Raw genomic sequence first — 13,517 nt, 5'->3', positions numbered from 1 at the left:
TGGGGTCTGTGGGTTGTGACCATTGGAAGGAACATTCCTTCTTGCCCAGTCAGGACGGCCCTGCCAAAGCTGGATGGAGACAGAGCCGTTGAACCCATTCCATGTGCAGTAGTTACCCCACATTATAGAGGCAGAAGCCATTTTTGTCATGAGACATTTCTATAATTATTTCTATAATTATCACCATATGGACCTCTACTCCGACTTTCTAGGTTCTTAACCACATCATAGGAAAGTGCAAAAAAAGAATTTAAGGTTGTGCCAGGTACAAGTACCTGGTGGGAATGGGAGTGTGGGAAGTCTCAAGAGTGTGAATCACCCCATCTTGGTCTGGAGTTTTAGCATTTATGGAGGGCCAGCAGCTACGGGGCTGTGCTGGAGGTGGAGTCAGGGCAGGGTTATGCAGTCTTGTACCAGTTTTCCTTGTGCCTTGCCTTGGAATGTTCTAATTATGCTACTTCCTACATCATATGTCTCATTAGCATTTTAAATCTCCATCCAGGAGGATGCATCTTGCTATTTTAATGATAGGGTCATTTATTGGTCACCACCATCTTTATGCATATGCTCCCTACAGCAGTGGTTCCTCCAGCTGCCTTGGGGTTGTCCTGCAGTGTTGTTGCTTTTTCATCAGCCGGTCAGCAAGCTGCAGACAAGGACTTGGGTACAAAGTCATGGGCTGGATGGCTCATGAGTTATTTGCTCTGTGTTCCAACAGTTTATGGGCATTTCTCTTTTGAGACTCAGTGTTTTCTCCATATCCTTAAATTCCTATCTCATAACCTCTACACATTTTGCAGACTTCATTAAAATCCATCAAAAATTTTAATTTAATTTGAAAACATCATCACTACTTTTATTTACTGATATCAAATCAAACCATACATTACATCTAAGGTAAGTCATTCTTGTATAACCTAAATGTACTTTAAAAAACATTCACTTCCCTCAAAACTTAATATGAGATAAATGAACACATGCATACATACATACATGTGTACATATACATACATAGCAGGCAGAAAAAAAGTAAAAATCTGACTTCATTTAACATAGTGTTTTCAAAGCTCATACATACTGTTACATATGGAAGAATTTTTTCTTTTAAAGACTGTATAATATTCCATTATATACATGTAACACATTTATGCATGTATCCATCAATAGACATTTAGATTGTTTCCACATCTTGGCTAATATATCTTTGATCCTGCTTTCACTTCTTTTGATTAAATATCCAGAAGTAAAATTGCTGGATCATGCAGTAGTTCTGTTGTAATTTTTTTGAGGACCCTTGGTACTTTTTCTCCATAGCAGTTACACTACACCATTAGTCATTCCAACCATCAGTGACCAGGCATGCCAATCTCTCCACATCATTACATGTACTTGTCTTTGTTTTTTTTTTTTTTGGATGACAAACATCATAAAGGTATGAAGCAATATCTCATTAGGGTTTTGACTTGCATTTCCCTGTTGATTAATGACATTGAGCATCCTTTCATGTACCTGATGGTCATTTGTATGTTATCTTTGGAGAAATGATTAAGTCAAGTCTTTAACCCATTTTAAAATCAGGTTATTATTTTTTTCCTGCTACTGGCTTATAGGAGTTCCTTATGTATTTTGGAGGTTAACTTTTTACAATACAGTAAGTGAAGTGAAGCAATCATGGGAAGAACCAGGCTTGTTGATTTCACTTACATGTGAGATCTAAAATAGTCAGATTCATGGAATTGAAGAATAGAATGAATGGTGGTTGCCAAGGGCTGAGGAGAGGGCATGGAGAGGGCATGGATCAGTGGGCATCAAGTTTCAGCTAAGCAAGATAAATAGGTCGAGAGGGCTGCTGCTGTGCATTAAACTACAGTGGACAATACTGCATTGTATGCTTAAACCCTTAATAGGATAGATCTCATATTTAGTGTTCTTACCACAATAAAGTTTTTAAAAGTAAACCTCAAAATAAAGGAAATATACTGAGAGTAAAAGTGAAAAAGAATGTATTTCAGGCACAAAGAATGAAAATCTTTTAAATAACTCTTTATTTCTAACAGAATTTTTTTAAAAACTGAAAGAAAATTGTTTTCCCATGTATTCCATATAAATCATTATTTTCTGTAGTCCACCAAAAAAAAAAAAAAAAGAAGAAGAAGAAGAAGACAAAAAGTGAGAAATTGCATTGAGAAACAGGACCCTCTTTATTCAGCAAAGCAATTACTGGAAATGTCTATAAATTATTTTTATTGGCCAGAATTATCTAATTATTTCTTGGCTCTTCTTTTTACCTTAAGTGGATGGACACCTGACCTCTCAATAGGAGGATCAGCTGGGATTTAACCAGAGATGGTTTTCATTATTCTGCTGAGTAGTTTTTTTTTTTTTTTTTTTTATAAGTACCTCTTCTCACAGGCTGTCCGTGATTTGACGCTATAAATGACAGCTGGTCCACCATTCTTTCTTCTTCTGGTCTATTATCTGCCACTTGAAAAGCAGCTAATATTTTCTACATGAATCAAAGCATGATTTTTCTTTTTCCTCCACTGGGATTCTTGGCAAAGAATAGGCATCCTTACACATGAGGTCTCTCCTCTGGGAATCATCAATAAGCAAACTGTGCTCTCTGATGCAGTAAACTGCATCTCAGCCCCTTGCAGTGATGGTACGTATATAAACTCTGGTGACTCATTGTTCAGATTACAGCGTGTGGCCCACCATCCATGCCTAGTCACGCATTCTGCTGTCTCTCAGGTCCAGATGGGCAAGGAAGGTGACGGGAATGATCTTGGTGGACCCAGGTATAGAGATATGAAAAAACCAAAAAGCCACGGTTATTTATGAAATTGAAAACTCAAACCCATGACATTTGATAACTGAGTGTCTTGGGTGATTCCCACTGGCCCTTAGCACTGTGACTTATCTCCAAGAAATATCAAACACTTGAACCTCTAATGGAATATTTAGAGTAAGGAAATCTGATCATCAGAAGTTGAGAGTTTAGGGCTGGGGTTGTGGCTCAGCAGTAGAGCACTCGCCTCATACGTGCGAAACCCTGGGTTCGATCCTCAGCACCATATAAAAATAAATAAGTGAAATAAAGGTATTGTTTTCAACTACAATTAAAAAAATAAATATTAAAAAAAGGAGTTGAGAGTTTAAGAGCTATAATGTCAGTTAATTATCACAGTTCATTTAAAGATTTTCATTTATTTATATTGTCTCTTTGTTCAATCAGTTTTCTTTCACTTTGTGAGCTAATCACCACTGTATTTCTCTGTAAATTCCCGCTGTGATCTCTGTGAGAGCAGCTATCACCCTATATCACTTGTACTTAGACTTAAATGTACATAATGTGCTTGAACCTGGACCTGGAAATGAGACACCTGTAACATAGTGTTCCTCTCTCCTCCTCCTTCTCTTTGGACAGCTTAGGGATGAACCATGACGATGACCACTCATCCTGTGCTGGCCGGTCCCACATCATGTCGGGCGAGTGGGTAAAAGGCCGGAACCCCAGTGACCTCTCTTGGTCCTCCTGCAGTCGAGATGACCTTGAAAACTTCCTCAAGTAAGCCCTTGAATCATTCTGTAGCATAGTACAATAGAAAATTCTCCCCAAATGCAAAATGATTAGAGTCCTTTCAGCCTGAAGAGGTGATCAGTGCAATATCCTATAACAGGCAAATGCTTCCTCCCAAGTGTGGATCTGGTATGACATTGGACACCCAGCAGGTGACCATTAAATAATTATTCAATGATGGCAATATCAACATAGAGACCCTGGCTTGAAAATCCACTTCATTTCTTTGCAGTCCTGTGACCATGTGTGGACACCACCTGAGAGGTGCTCCTTGGGTACTGTATGCGGTGGTTGAACACTCCCTGGGTGCTGAGGCTGCCTCCCTTGGTGGGGAATGAATTTGCTGCAGGGTGGGTTTGCTCACCACCTGCCCATGTGGAGACAGGGTGTGTTTATCTCAATGCTACTTTCTTCCTACAAGATGTCTACATCATTCCATTTTTACATTCTGTGGAAGAATTGCTCCTCTAGTTTCAGATCCTTGTCAAACTGAGTGTACACACAGACCGTTCTGGTCATAGAGCGTTGAAACCTTGGGGCTTAGAATGGGAGTGTAGCTCAGTGGTGGTGTACTTATCTGGCATGCATGAGGTCCTGGGTTCAATCCCCAGTACTGCAGCACATACACACATACATACAACCTCCCTCCCTCCCTCCCTCCCTCCCTCCCTCCCTCCCTCAGGGCTGGCTTATAGCATTGATGTGTGCCCTGAGTACTTCTCTACTTAGTCATATTAATCTGTAGAACAGAGGTGAGTCAGTGAATTTCACCTACATATGCAGCTTTACAGTCCAAGGGATTCAAGTACTCAGGCGATCTGGGGTAAAGTGACAAAGGCATTGTCTGGGTCTTCTCTCATGTTTCCTGTTGATGGGGAAATTGCTTAAGTGGTAAACAGGCTTAAAAATGGACCCATTGGTTTTAATATGGTCTACTTCCCCTGAGTGTGTGTTATCATAGAATTTTAGTAAAATGTAATAGCTATGTGATGTTATTTGTTGTACCCAACAGAGTTAGTACAACCAGAGAGTATGTTTTCATTTGCTCACATACACAGTGCTGACCCCACTGGTGACAAGTAATGTCTTAGTCTGGGGGAGATGGGCTAGCCTCAGCTCTGTGTACTGGCATGCATGCAATTTTCAAGAATTTTGGCAAGTTACTGGGTTTTCCTTTTAATACCATCTGCCTTGCTTTAGGAATGGGGGGGGAAGCATTAAAATATTTTTGACCCTCTAATAAAGCTTCCTTTTTAGAAATATACCTCTCATTGTAAGTAAACATTTCTGTTCTGATTGAAATCCTGAAGTCCTCCGTAGAGTGTACCACTGGCCAGCCTTTGGTGGCAGCAGCAGGTATAGTCAGGTGAGACAGCTGCCTTGTCCCCACAAATCTTTGAAAGAGAATTTGTGAAGTTGGAAATAAGCACTTTGATTTTATTTAAATTATGCTTGTTCTTTATTCATAGTAACTTTTGTCCAAAAACCATATTCTAAGAAAATATCATGGTCATTTATTTCAAAAACATTTTTTGTCAAATTCCCCATTAAAGACCCTTTGCTTCAAGGGTGTTGCTCCTGGGCCCCTCCTGAGTGGCCGGTTTCTTAATAATCCATATTCAGACATGTGAGAACAAAAAGCAAACAAAGCACAATCCACATGTCCAGTGCCTGGGGCCTTCTCCCATAAATCACTTGAAGGTGCATCATTCTTTTTTAATATATATTTATTTTAGTTTTAGGTGGACACAGTATCTTCATTTTATTTTTATGTGGTGCTGAGAATCGAACCCAGTGCCTCATGCATGCTAGGCGAGTACTCTATCACTGAGCCACAACCGCAGCCCGAAGGTGCATCATTCTTAAAGACCAAAAAATCAAAACAAAAACCTGGACAGTACATTTGCAAGTCAGCTTACCTCTTGGCTGTTTCAGGTCCAAAGTCAGTACCTGTTTGCTGGTCACAGACCCCAGGAGCCAGCATGCAGTGCGCCTCCCTCACAAGCTGCCAGGCATGCACTACAGCGCCAATGAGCAGTGCCAGATCCTGTTCGGCACCAATGCCACCTTCTGCAAAAACATGGAGGTAAGCATCCAGGGGAAAGCTGGCTCAGGAAGGGCCACTGATATAGGTATTCACACTTAACATGTGCATATATGTGTACATAACACACATTCAGAGGCATTTGCACATATGTAGCGTAGATAGCCACACATGCCTGCATGCCCACACTTGTGTTTCAGGTCCCTGCATACAAGGCAGTTTTGAAGGGGGATGCTTCAGGCTTTCTACTTCTAATGAGAAGCCTAGTATTTTAGCATGAAAAATTTTGAATGCTAGAGAAAAAAGAGTGACCCATACTTCTTGGAAGTGATCTGACATCATCTGATTTCAAACTTTGCAAAGATAAGGAAGAGGACTAAAAACTTTTAAATGTTGGAGAATGTCAGATGGAGAAAATTTCAAATGTAATAAATCAGTTATATATTAGTGATAATAACCATGTTAAATAGCATTTATGGAGCAGCGTCTATGTGTCTGGTCCCAAAGTGTCACCATAACTCCCTAGATTCTATCTCCACATTACAGATGATAAGAGCAAATCAAACTAAGTAAGTGGCCATTCACAGTGTCTTGGTTAGTAGGTAGGAAAACAAGGACTTGAATCCAAGTGCAGGCACACCCAGAGCACACACTTTTTCACTGTGCAGCAAAGAGGGAGGCCCATGGCTTGGCTCATTCTTCAGATGGAGAGTACCAAGAGGAACATGCTGGGACCTGGGGCACCATGCCCTTGGCCATCTGTGTAACAGCCACAGGAGGTCCAGAATGGCCAGAGAAGCCTGCATTCCAGTGGAACTCAGCTAGGGAGCACAGCCTGCACCACCCTGGGGCAGAAGAAGGACAGAATAAAGGAAAGTATTTAGAGATTTGTGGGGCTCAGGAGCCACCCAGGGGCAGGCAGCCCAGGAGAGAGCTAAGCACAGGGCTCAGGACAGCATCTAGTCCCAGGAAGGATCTGTGGAGGGCTGACCAGGAACTCACGACAGAACCCAAACCAAGGAAGACAGATCCACAAGGGCTGCCTACAGAAGGAGGCCTTGGATCCTGGCAAGCCTCGACTCCCAGGGAGTTCATGCTGCCTCTTGAGGACTTCCTATCTAAGAGTTGGGGTGACATCCTGCAGGTGGGGCACAGCATTGTTTGGGGTATAGAGAACAGCAGCACCTCAACACCCAGCTGGTACCGACTGCCAGCTGTTTTTCCCAAGGACGCTTATCCACAGTGTTGTTCTGAATCCTCCTCTGCTGGTCCCCTGGGCAGTGTGATCAGGGCCAGGATTCTGACCACCCCAGCAGCCTTCCATGTCTAATGCTCCTCATCAGCCTCTGCACAGCTTGACCATGAAAGCTCTCGTTTCTATATGTGTGTGTCTGCCAAGAGCATTCAATTTGCTTACACTTCATTTTCAGCCTCCAAAGTGAATCAATGATACAAATATCAAGAGAGCAGTTTTCAGGCGGGGGGGCGGGGCTTTGATGGTGTTAAGCTCAGTACAAGACCAACATGAGGATATATGTCTAGAACCTTCCCAAAGACACTGAGCATTTAGGAAAGACAGAAGGGCCCCTCGCTAGGGTTGAGAAGGGGAGGTTCCCAGTGGATTCAGAGTGCCCAGTAGGGAGTCCTACCCAGCGCTGCTGAGAGGAGGCAGGTCGGAGGAGCTGGCCTTCCAGGGTAGTAAGATTGAATGGGTGGATCTGGACAAAGACCACCTTCCCTGCAAGCTGAGCCATTTTTCCCTCTAGGAGCCAGGTGATTGCAGGAAGGTGGGGCTGAGGAAGGGAGACACATATTGGGGACTCTCAATCTCCCAGGCTGGACTCTGCCCTTGCACTGTTGTGCAGTACCCTAACAGCAACACTTAGGCACTTAGGGATGTAAGAGGATGGTCAGGAAGGAAAGCCCAGTGTGCCTATTACTGAGGGAGAGAAGGGAATCGACAAGTAATGAATGGTTAGGTCAGCTTTGTAGCTCCTTATCCCCTAGAGACTCAAAATGCAAATAAATTTGTAATGCGATCTTCCCATTTGTAAGATGCCATGAAATTGAACTTTTAATCCCACAGCTCCCCAGGAACTGCACCTCATGTTTTCTTACTTGCTTTTACCTTGAGTGTTGCGCCAGTAATCAAATAGTGTTTTCTGCCCCAATAGCAGGAGTCATTATGTGCGGGGGGGGGGGGGGGGGGGGAGGGGGGGTAGGGAGGGTGAAGTAGTGGAGTCACCATGGTGGCTGCCAGCCTCCACTAGTCACTAGTCATTGTTCCACTTGCAAGGACTGTGACAGTGAGGTGGCAGCTACTGCTCATGCTGGAGAACATGTCTCACTAAGGCTTTTGCACTACTGTGGAAGGTCAGAGATTTGAGACATGCTGCCCTGGGTCTGGGCTGGTCCTCTAAGTCAGATCCAGACCAAGATACCAGCACAGGTTTGGATTCCAGGGATCACAGTGTGGTCAGATTGCTCCCTCTGTGCCTATAGAGGTATGTGCTCCAGAATGTGTTCAGTACGGCAGGATCGCAGACGTCTTCTACGGCCATTCCTTCCTGCTTTGTGCAACAAGATCACCGTGTTGCCCCCTATCATGTCGTTTCTGTGTTCCTCTTCACCTGCTCTGTTACAGCTATCCTGCTGCCTCCCTGCAGCTCCCAGCGGGGTCACGCCCCACCGTCAGCAGCCCCTTCCTCTGCCTGGCAGCTCCTCTCTTAGCTATCCACATGAATCATTCCTCATCTTTTTTGAGGAAAGATTTTTTGTTGTTGTTGTTTTTGAGGGTCACCTTGTCAATGTGTCCCACCCCGACTGCCCTGCTTGACACTATGATCAGTAGCCCTCCTCTGCCCACCCTTGCAGCACCGACTTCCAACTGACCTCTGAAGGGAAAGCACTGCTTCCAGACACTTACTTTTTTTTAACATGCTGTAGAGTGCACTTACTTATTATGACTGATAATTCCCCTCTTCTCGATCAAAAATCTTTCAAGGGCAGTCATCTTAACTTTTGCTCACCAGTAATTTTCAACTGCCACGAGCAGTGCCTGGCACACAGTAGGCACTCAGTAAGTATGTGTTGCTCTGGGATCCAGCCGTGACCCTAACTGAAGGTTGGTACAGTCCTGCTTGTGTGGCTGCACTCACCTGCAGATGAATCTATGGACAGGTGCAGAGTGGAGAAAGAGACCCTTAGAGACCTCTCCATGTGATATATTACTCTCTAAACCTGATGGCAGGGTTTTCCATGTGGTTCACTACCATAAGGGGTGAATCTGCCAGGCGTCTTGCAAGGGTCCATGCAGACCACTCCCCTGGCTCCCTCCCAGGACAAGAACCATTCAAGGAAGGGCAGTGAGTCTGGTAGGGAGTGAGTGCAGGCTGGTTCCTAGTGATTGTTTTTCCTTCTCTGTGCCTTGGTGTCCTCACTAGTAAAATATCAGGCTTCTGGTCAGTGAAGACATGTAAAATGTAGAGAAATGGTTCTGTCATAAAGTTAGTGCCCAATATCGTGAGCTTATAGCTGTGTTGTTATTTTCTTCCTGGACAATGCCAGTTCCCACCTGTGGGAGACAGAACTGATCTATCTGTTCATTTAAAGGATCCACGTTTTTCTCTATTGAATTCCTGGGTGCTATGAAAAATGAAGCATCGTCTTAACTCTTCATTCCTCCTCATGTAGCCAGAGACACCAGAACCAATGAGTTCTTTTAATTCAGTGCTATAATTGATCTTTGTAGTCATTATTACCCTTTCTTTTCCTTGAGGATTGAAATGGATATCACGTTATGAAATGACATGGCCTCAAATATGCCTTTAAGTTTCTCACCCCAACTTCTTCTTCTGGCCAAGATGGAATGACGGGCCAGATTTACTCTCCTGTCTGAATTCAAATGATTGATCCATCAATCAAAAAATGAGGGATTTCTTAAGACATTTTACATAAAACAACAGGCGCCTGTTCCCTTTGAGGGGAGCCCTAGGATTATTCTTGCTAACTGCCTGAAGAGCTGCAGCACAGGAGAACTAAAAGGAAGCCACAGTCTTCCTAGTAGAGGAAATGGAGCTGCTTTCACAGGGAACTGAGGCAACTAGGGTTCCTAAGACAGAGTACTAAAGAAAGAGCTGCCCAAAGAGAGACCCCCAGAGATGTGCAGAGGGTCCCCTCGGAATATGCCACTTACTGGTCAGTGCTGGTGTGTGGAAAAACTACCCCAGGGCAGGCAAAGAGCCATCTGAAAGGGTTAGAGGAACACTCTGAGGAGCTCACATAGGCATCAGATAGTGCATGGCCTATAATTCTATACCCAGCAAAAATATCTTTCAAAAAATTGTTAAGTGCAATTTTTTCCTGTTATAGAAAAGCTGGAAAAAAAATCATCATGAACAGGCTTATACACTATAAGAAACATTAAAATAAAATAAATCTTCCAACAGAAAATGATACTAGATGAAAATATATATCTACACAAAGGAATGAAACACACTGCAAGTAGTAACTACATGGGTAAATATATGACATATTGAAGTATACTTGAATGTCTTTTAAAAATTATTGAACATTTAAACAGCTGTTTTAAAATAAATAATTGTAATTGTAGTAGCTCTCCATGTCCTAATACCCAGAATGTATGAATGTTATTTTATATAGCAAAAGGGGATTTGCAGGTATGATTAAATTGATTATCTTGGGATGGGAAAATTGTCTTGGATGATATTATGGGCCCAGTGTGTTTGCATGGATCCTTCAAAAGAGGGAGACATGAGATCAAATCAAAAGGAGAGAGAGGAGATATCATGATAGAAGCAAGACTTAGGGGTGATGCAAGGAAGGAGCCACAAATCAAGGAATGCAGCTGGCCCTGAGAAGCTGGAAAAGGTCTTCGGAAGGAATCTACCCTGCTGCCAGTTGACTTTATCTCCATGAGAGTCACTTTGGTCTTCTGACCTCTAGAACTCTAAGAAAATTTATGTTGTTTTGAGCTACTAAATTTGTAGTAATTTGTTGTAACAGCAGTAGGAAACCAATTCAAATTTGCCATAGGGAACTAATTTAGTACTTTAGGGTTATGACACATATAAAAGTAAAATGTATGGCATTCACAAAGGCCAGAAAGGGAGAAATTCAAAATATGATATTGACTCTTATACTATATGTGAGGTGTAATAACAGCAGTCCCTCCTTATCCAGAAATAGTGAATAAACTTAAAATAACTTATATAGCACATTGTCATAATTATTTTATCAGTAGTAATTGCTGTTAATCTCTTACTGTACTAAATTATAAATTGAACTTTATTATAAATAGGCATGATTAGGAAAAAACACAGTGTACATATAGGGTTTGATTGTCTCCCTGGGCGATGAGGGTCTTAGAATGTATCTCCCAAGGATAAAGGGGACCACTATAATATCAGATAAAGACAGATTGTTATCAGTTAAAGATGTGTAATATCAAATGTAGAACAAACAGGAAATGACACAGCAGAGAGTCCTAGCTTTTAAGATAACAAGGGAAATAAAATGTATGCAGTCATATATTGCTTATCCCTGTGGTTGAGGACATTAGAAGTAGATTGTTTAAAGACGGATTATGAATGCATAGTCATTTGTGCTCCATTCCACTGAGAAAGTAGTGCATTCGGGTTTTTGACATGTTCTATTTAGATGTGAGTCTTCTTGAAGCCCCATGAACATCCTGTGTCCCCAGGTGGAAAGCACCAATTGTCTAGTCTTCATGACAGAATCACACAAGTGACTTCCTAACATCTCAAAGCATGTCCAGTTACTTCAGAAAAAAACTGTGCTACAAAATTCTGAACAATATTCTCCAAACCAGAGCTGTGGATATAGCTCGGTGATTGAGTGCTTGCCTAGCATGCATGAGGCATGGTTCAATCCCTAACACTGAAAAAAAAAATAATCACTAAACCACTTTTGGTCCCCTTTTATAGGGAAACAAAAACAGCTATGTACTAGATGTTGTAAAAAGGAAGAAAAATGCACAGCCAGCAGTTTAAGGGGAGAGGATATTGTGAAGAAATTACAACTCCAAAAATATGGAGCAATCTCTTTTCTTAAAAACTATACTTACGTTTGGAAATTGAGAACATTATCCATGCTCCCAAGCCTGGGGCTCCCCTAAAGACTGTATTGATGGGAACTTCACTGGCCAGCACCTTGGGCTGGGGTCTCTGTATAGAGCCATTAGGGGAAGCTTGGAAAAGGACCTAAGCACTAATGAGGCAACTCTCTGTGTGTCTGTCTGTGTCTGTGTATCTTTTGTCTTAAAAATGTCTGGAACTTTAAGCCGGTTACAGAAAAGAAAATAATAATGAAATATAGTGGAGATTGGACCCTGCCCAGGGAATAAAACTGTGAGACACACCGGTATTGAGGAGTTGAACATTTTCTTTTCTGGAATACAGAACATAAAAACAAGAAGAAAAAGAAACTTGATAGATTCCATTTTCAGAACGATACTAACCACCCTGACTAGTAGGTGGGCCGTTTTCATTTCACTGCTGTCTCTTATGGGAAACAAAAGCTTATCTGCCAAAGGATGAGCCCAGCCCATTGCAGACAGGAAGCAGAGAGCAGAGGCCTCCCTCCTCTCAGGGAGCACGTCTCTCATCCACACATCCCCGTGACCACACTGAAGCAGGAGTGCCAAACCGGGGCCCTTTGGGTAGTTTCAAAGGATTCATGAACTGGGATAGGAAAGCAATCGCACCTTTATTTTTCTTCCACTTCTAAGTGAAGTTAGTATTTCCCTCCATTATGAAGGTTGGCAGTAAACCCCAGCAGTCTCCACAGGACCCAGGACAGTCATGTGATTAGGAATGACAGACATCCTCATATGTATAACAGTGTGGCTGACATCACAAACTATCATTTATACTCCCCACTCCTTTGACATTACACTGGTTACACTGTCCCCTCTATATTATAGACAATGTGTTGACAAACCTATATTACAGTATTGCACTTTAGGAAATCGGTATTTTGAAAATGATATTTCAACTTAATTATTTTCTTGGTAATTTTATGTATTTAATAACTATGCATTGGCAAACATAGTCTAGGAGGGGCTTTCTCAGCACCACTAGATGCTAAGGACCCCCAAAACCAGAGACTTGGTGTTGGAGAGTGGCAGGCTGGTGTCTGCCCATAGCAGGAAACATGGGATGCCCTGACTGAGCTTTTTCTCTTCTTTGGGTAGAATTTCCAATGCAGCACTTCCTTGTGACTTCTGTGTATACCCTTCTCTGGGTGCTCATGGTTCCTAGCTGTTTTAAGACCCATGAATTAAGAACCATTTCCTCACTCAAAGGAATAGGGTAAATGATGTGAGAAAACATTGCTACAGTTGCTTTGGGAGCCACCCAGGTTTCAAATAGTAGCCAGGTTTTCTGCATTCTTAAGCATCTGCATACAATAGAACCAAAAAAAAATAGTTAAAATGCAGTCCATTTTAAATTTTAGACCTCTGGAGGCTCCTGCAGCATCATCATTACCATTGAATCTTTCATGTCTGTCGGCGGAATGCTGGTATTACAAGGCTCAAAGCTGTCTATGGAAATATGAACTACAAAAAAATTGGCCTCAATAGCTGGCATTTGTTGTAGAAGTTTTGGCAAATGCAGCCGTCTCCTCTTTTAGCCAATGGTAATGTGATGTTTTTAATTCGAGAAAGTATTTCAAGAAAGTCCAAACATAAAAGATATAAACACTGGATGGTAAATATTTATTAGAAAGGGGAAATGAACTTTATGCAATTAGTTCAATCAATCTCTTTTATGATTACAAGTTCCTCCTGTCCTCCATCACTGCAAAGCAAAGTTACTCTTTAACAAGACTTTAAAGCTTAGATATTCTGCC

General features: G+C 42.1%; 1 protein-coding gene across 1 annotated transcript in view; it reads left to right on the top strand.

The window, feature by feature from the left end:
- Adamts17 (ADAM metallopeptidase with thrombospondin type 1 motif 17) overlaps positions 1-13,517 on the top strand; it is a 347,529-nt gene that overhangs the window by 185,206 nt on the left and 148,806 nt on the right. Inside the window, exons 9-10 of the mRNA XM_078051258.1 lie at positions 3,428-3,568; positions 5,516-5,666. Of these exons, the coding sequence (XP_077907384.1) occupies positions 3,428-3,568; positions 5,516-5,666 (292 nt within the window). The remainder of the gene's footprint in view (positions 1-3,427; positions 3,569-5,515; positions 5,667-13,517) is intronic.

This window comes from Ictidomys tridecemlineatus, chromosome 5 (genome assembly GCF_052094955.1).
Source record: "Ictidomys tridecemlineatus isolate mIctTri1 chromosome 5, mIctTri1.hap1, whole genome shotgun sequence".
NCBI lineage: Eukaryota > Metazoa > Chordata > Mammalia > Rodentia > Sciuridae > Ictidomys > Ictidomys tridecemlineatus.
This window is presented reverse-complemented; position numbering and strand designations above follow the sequence as displayed.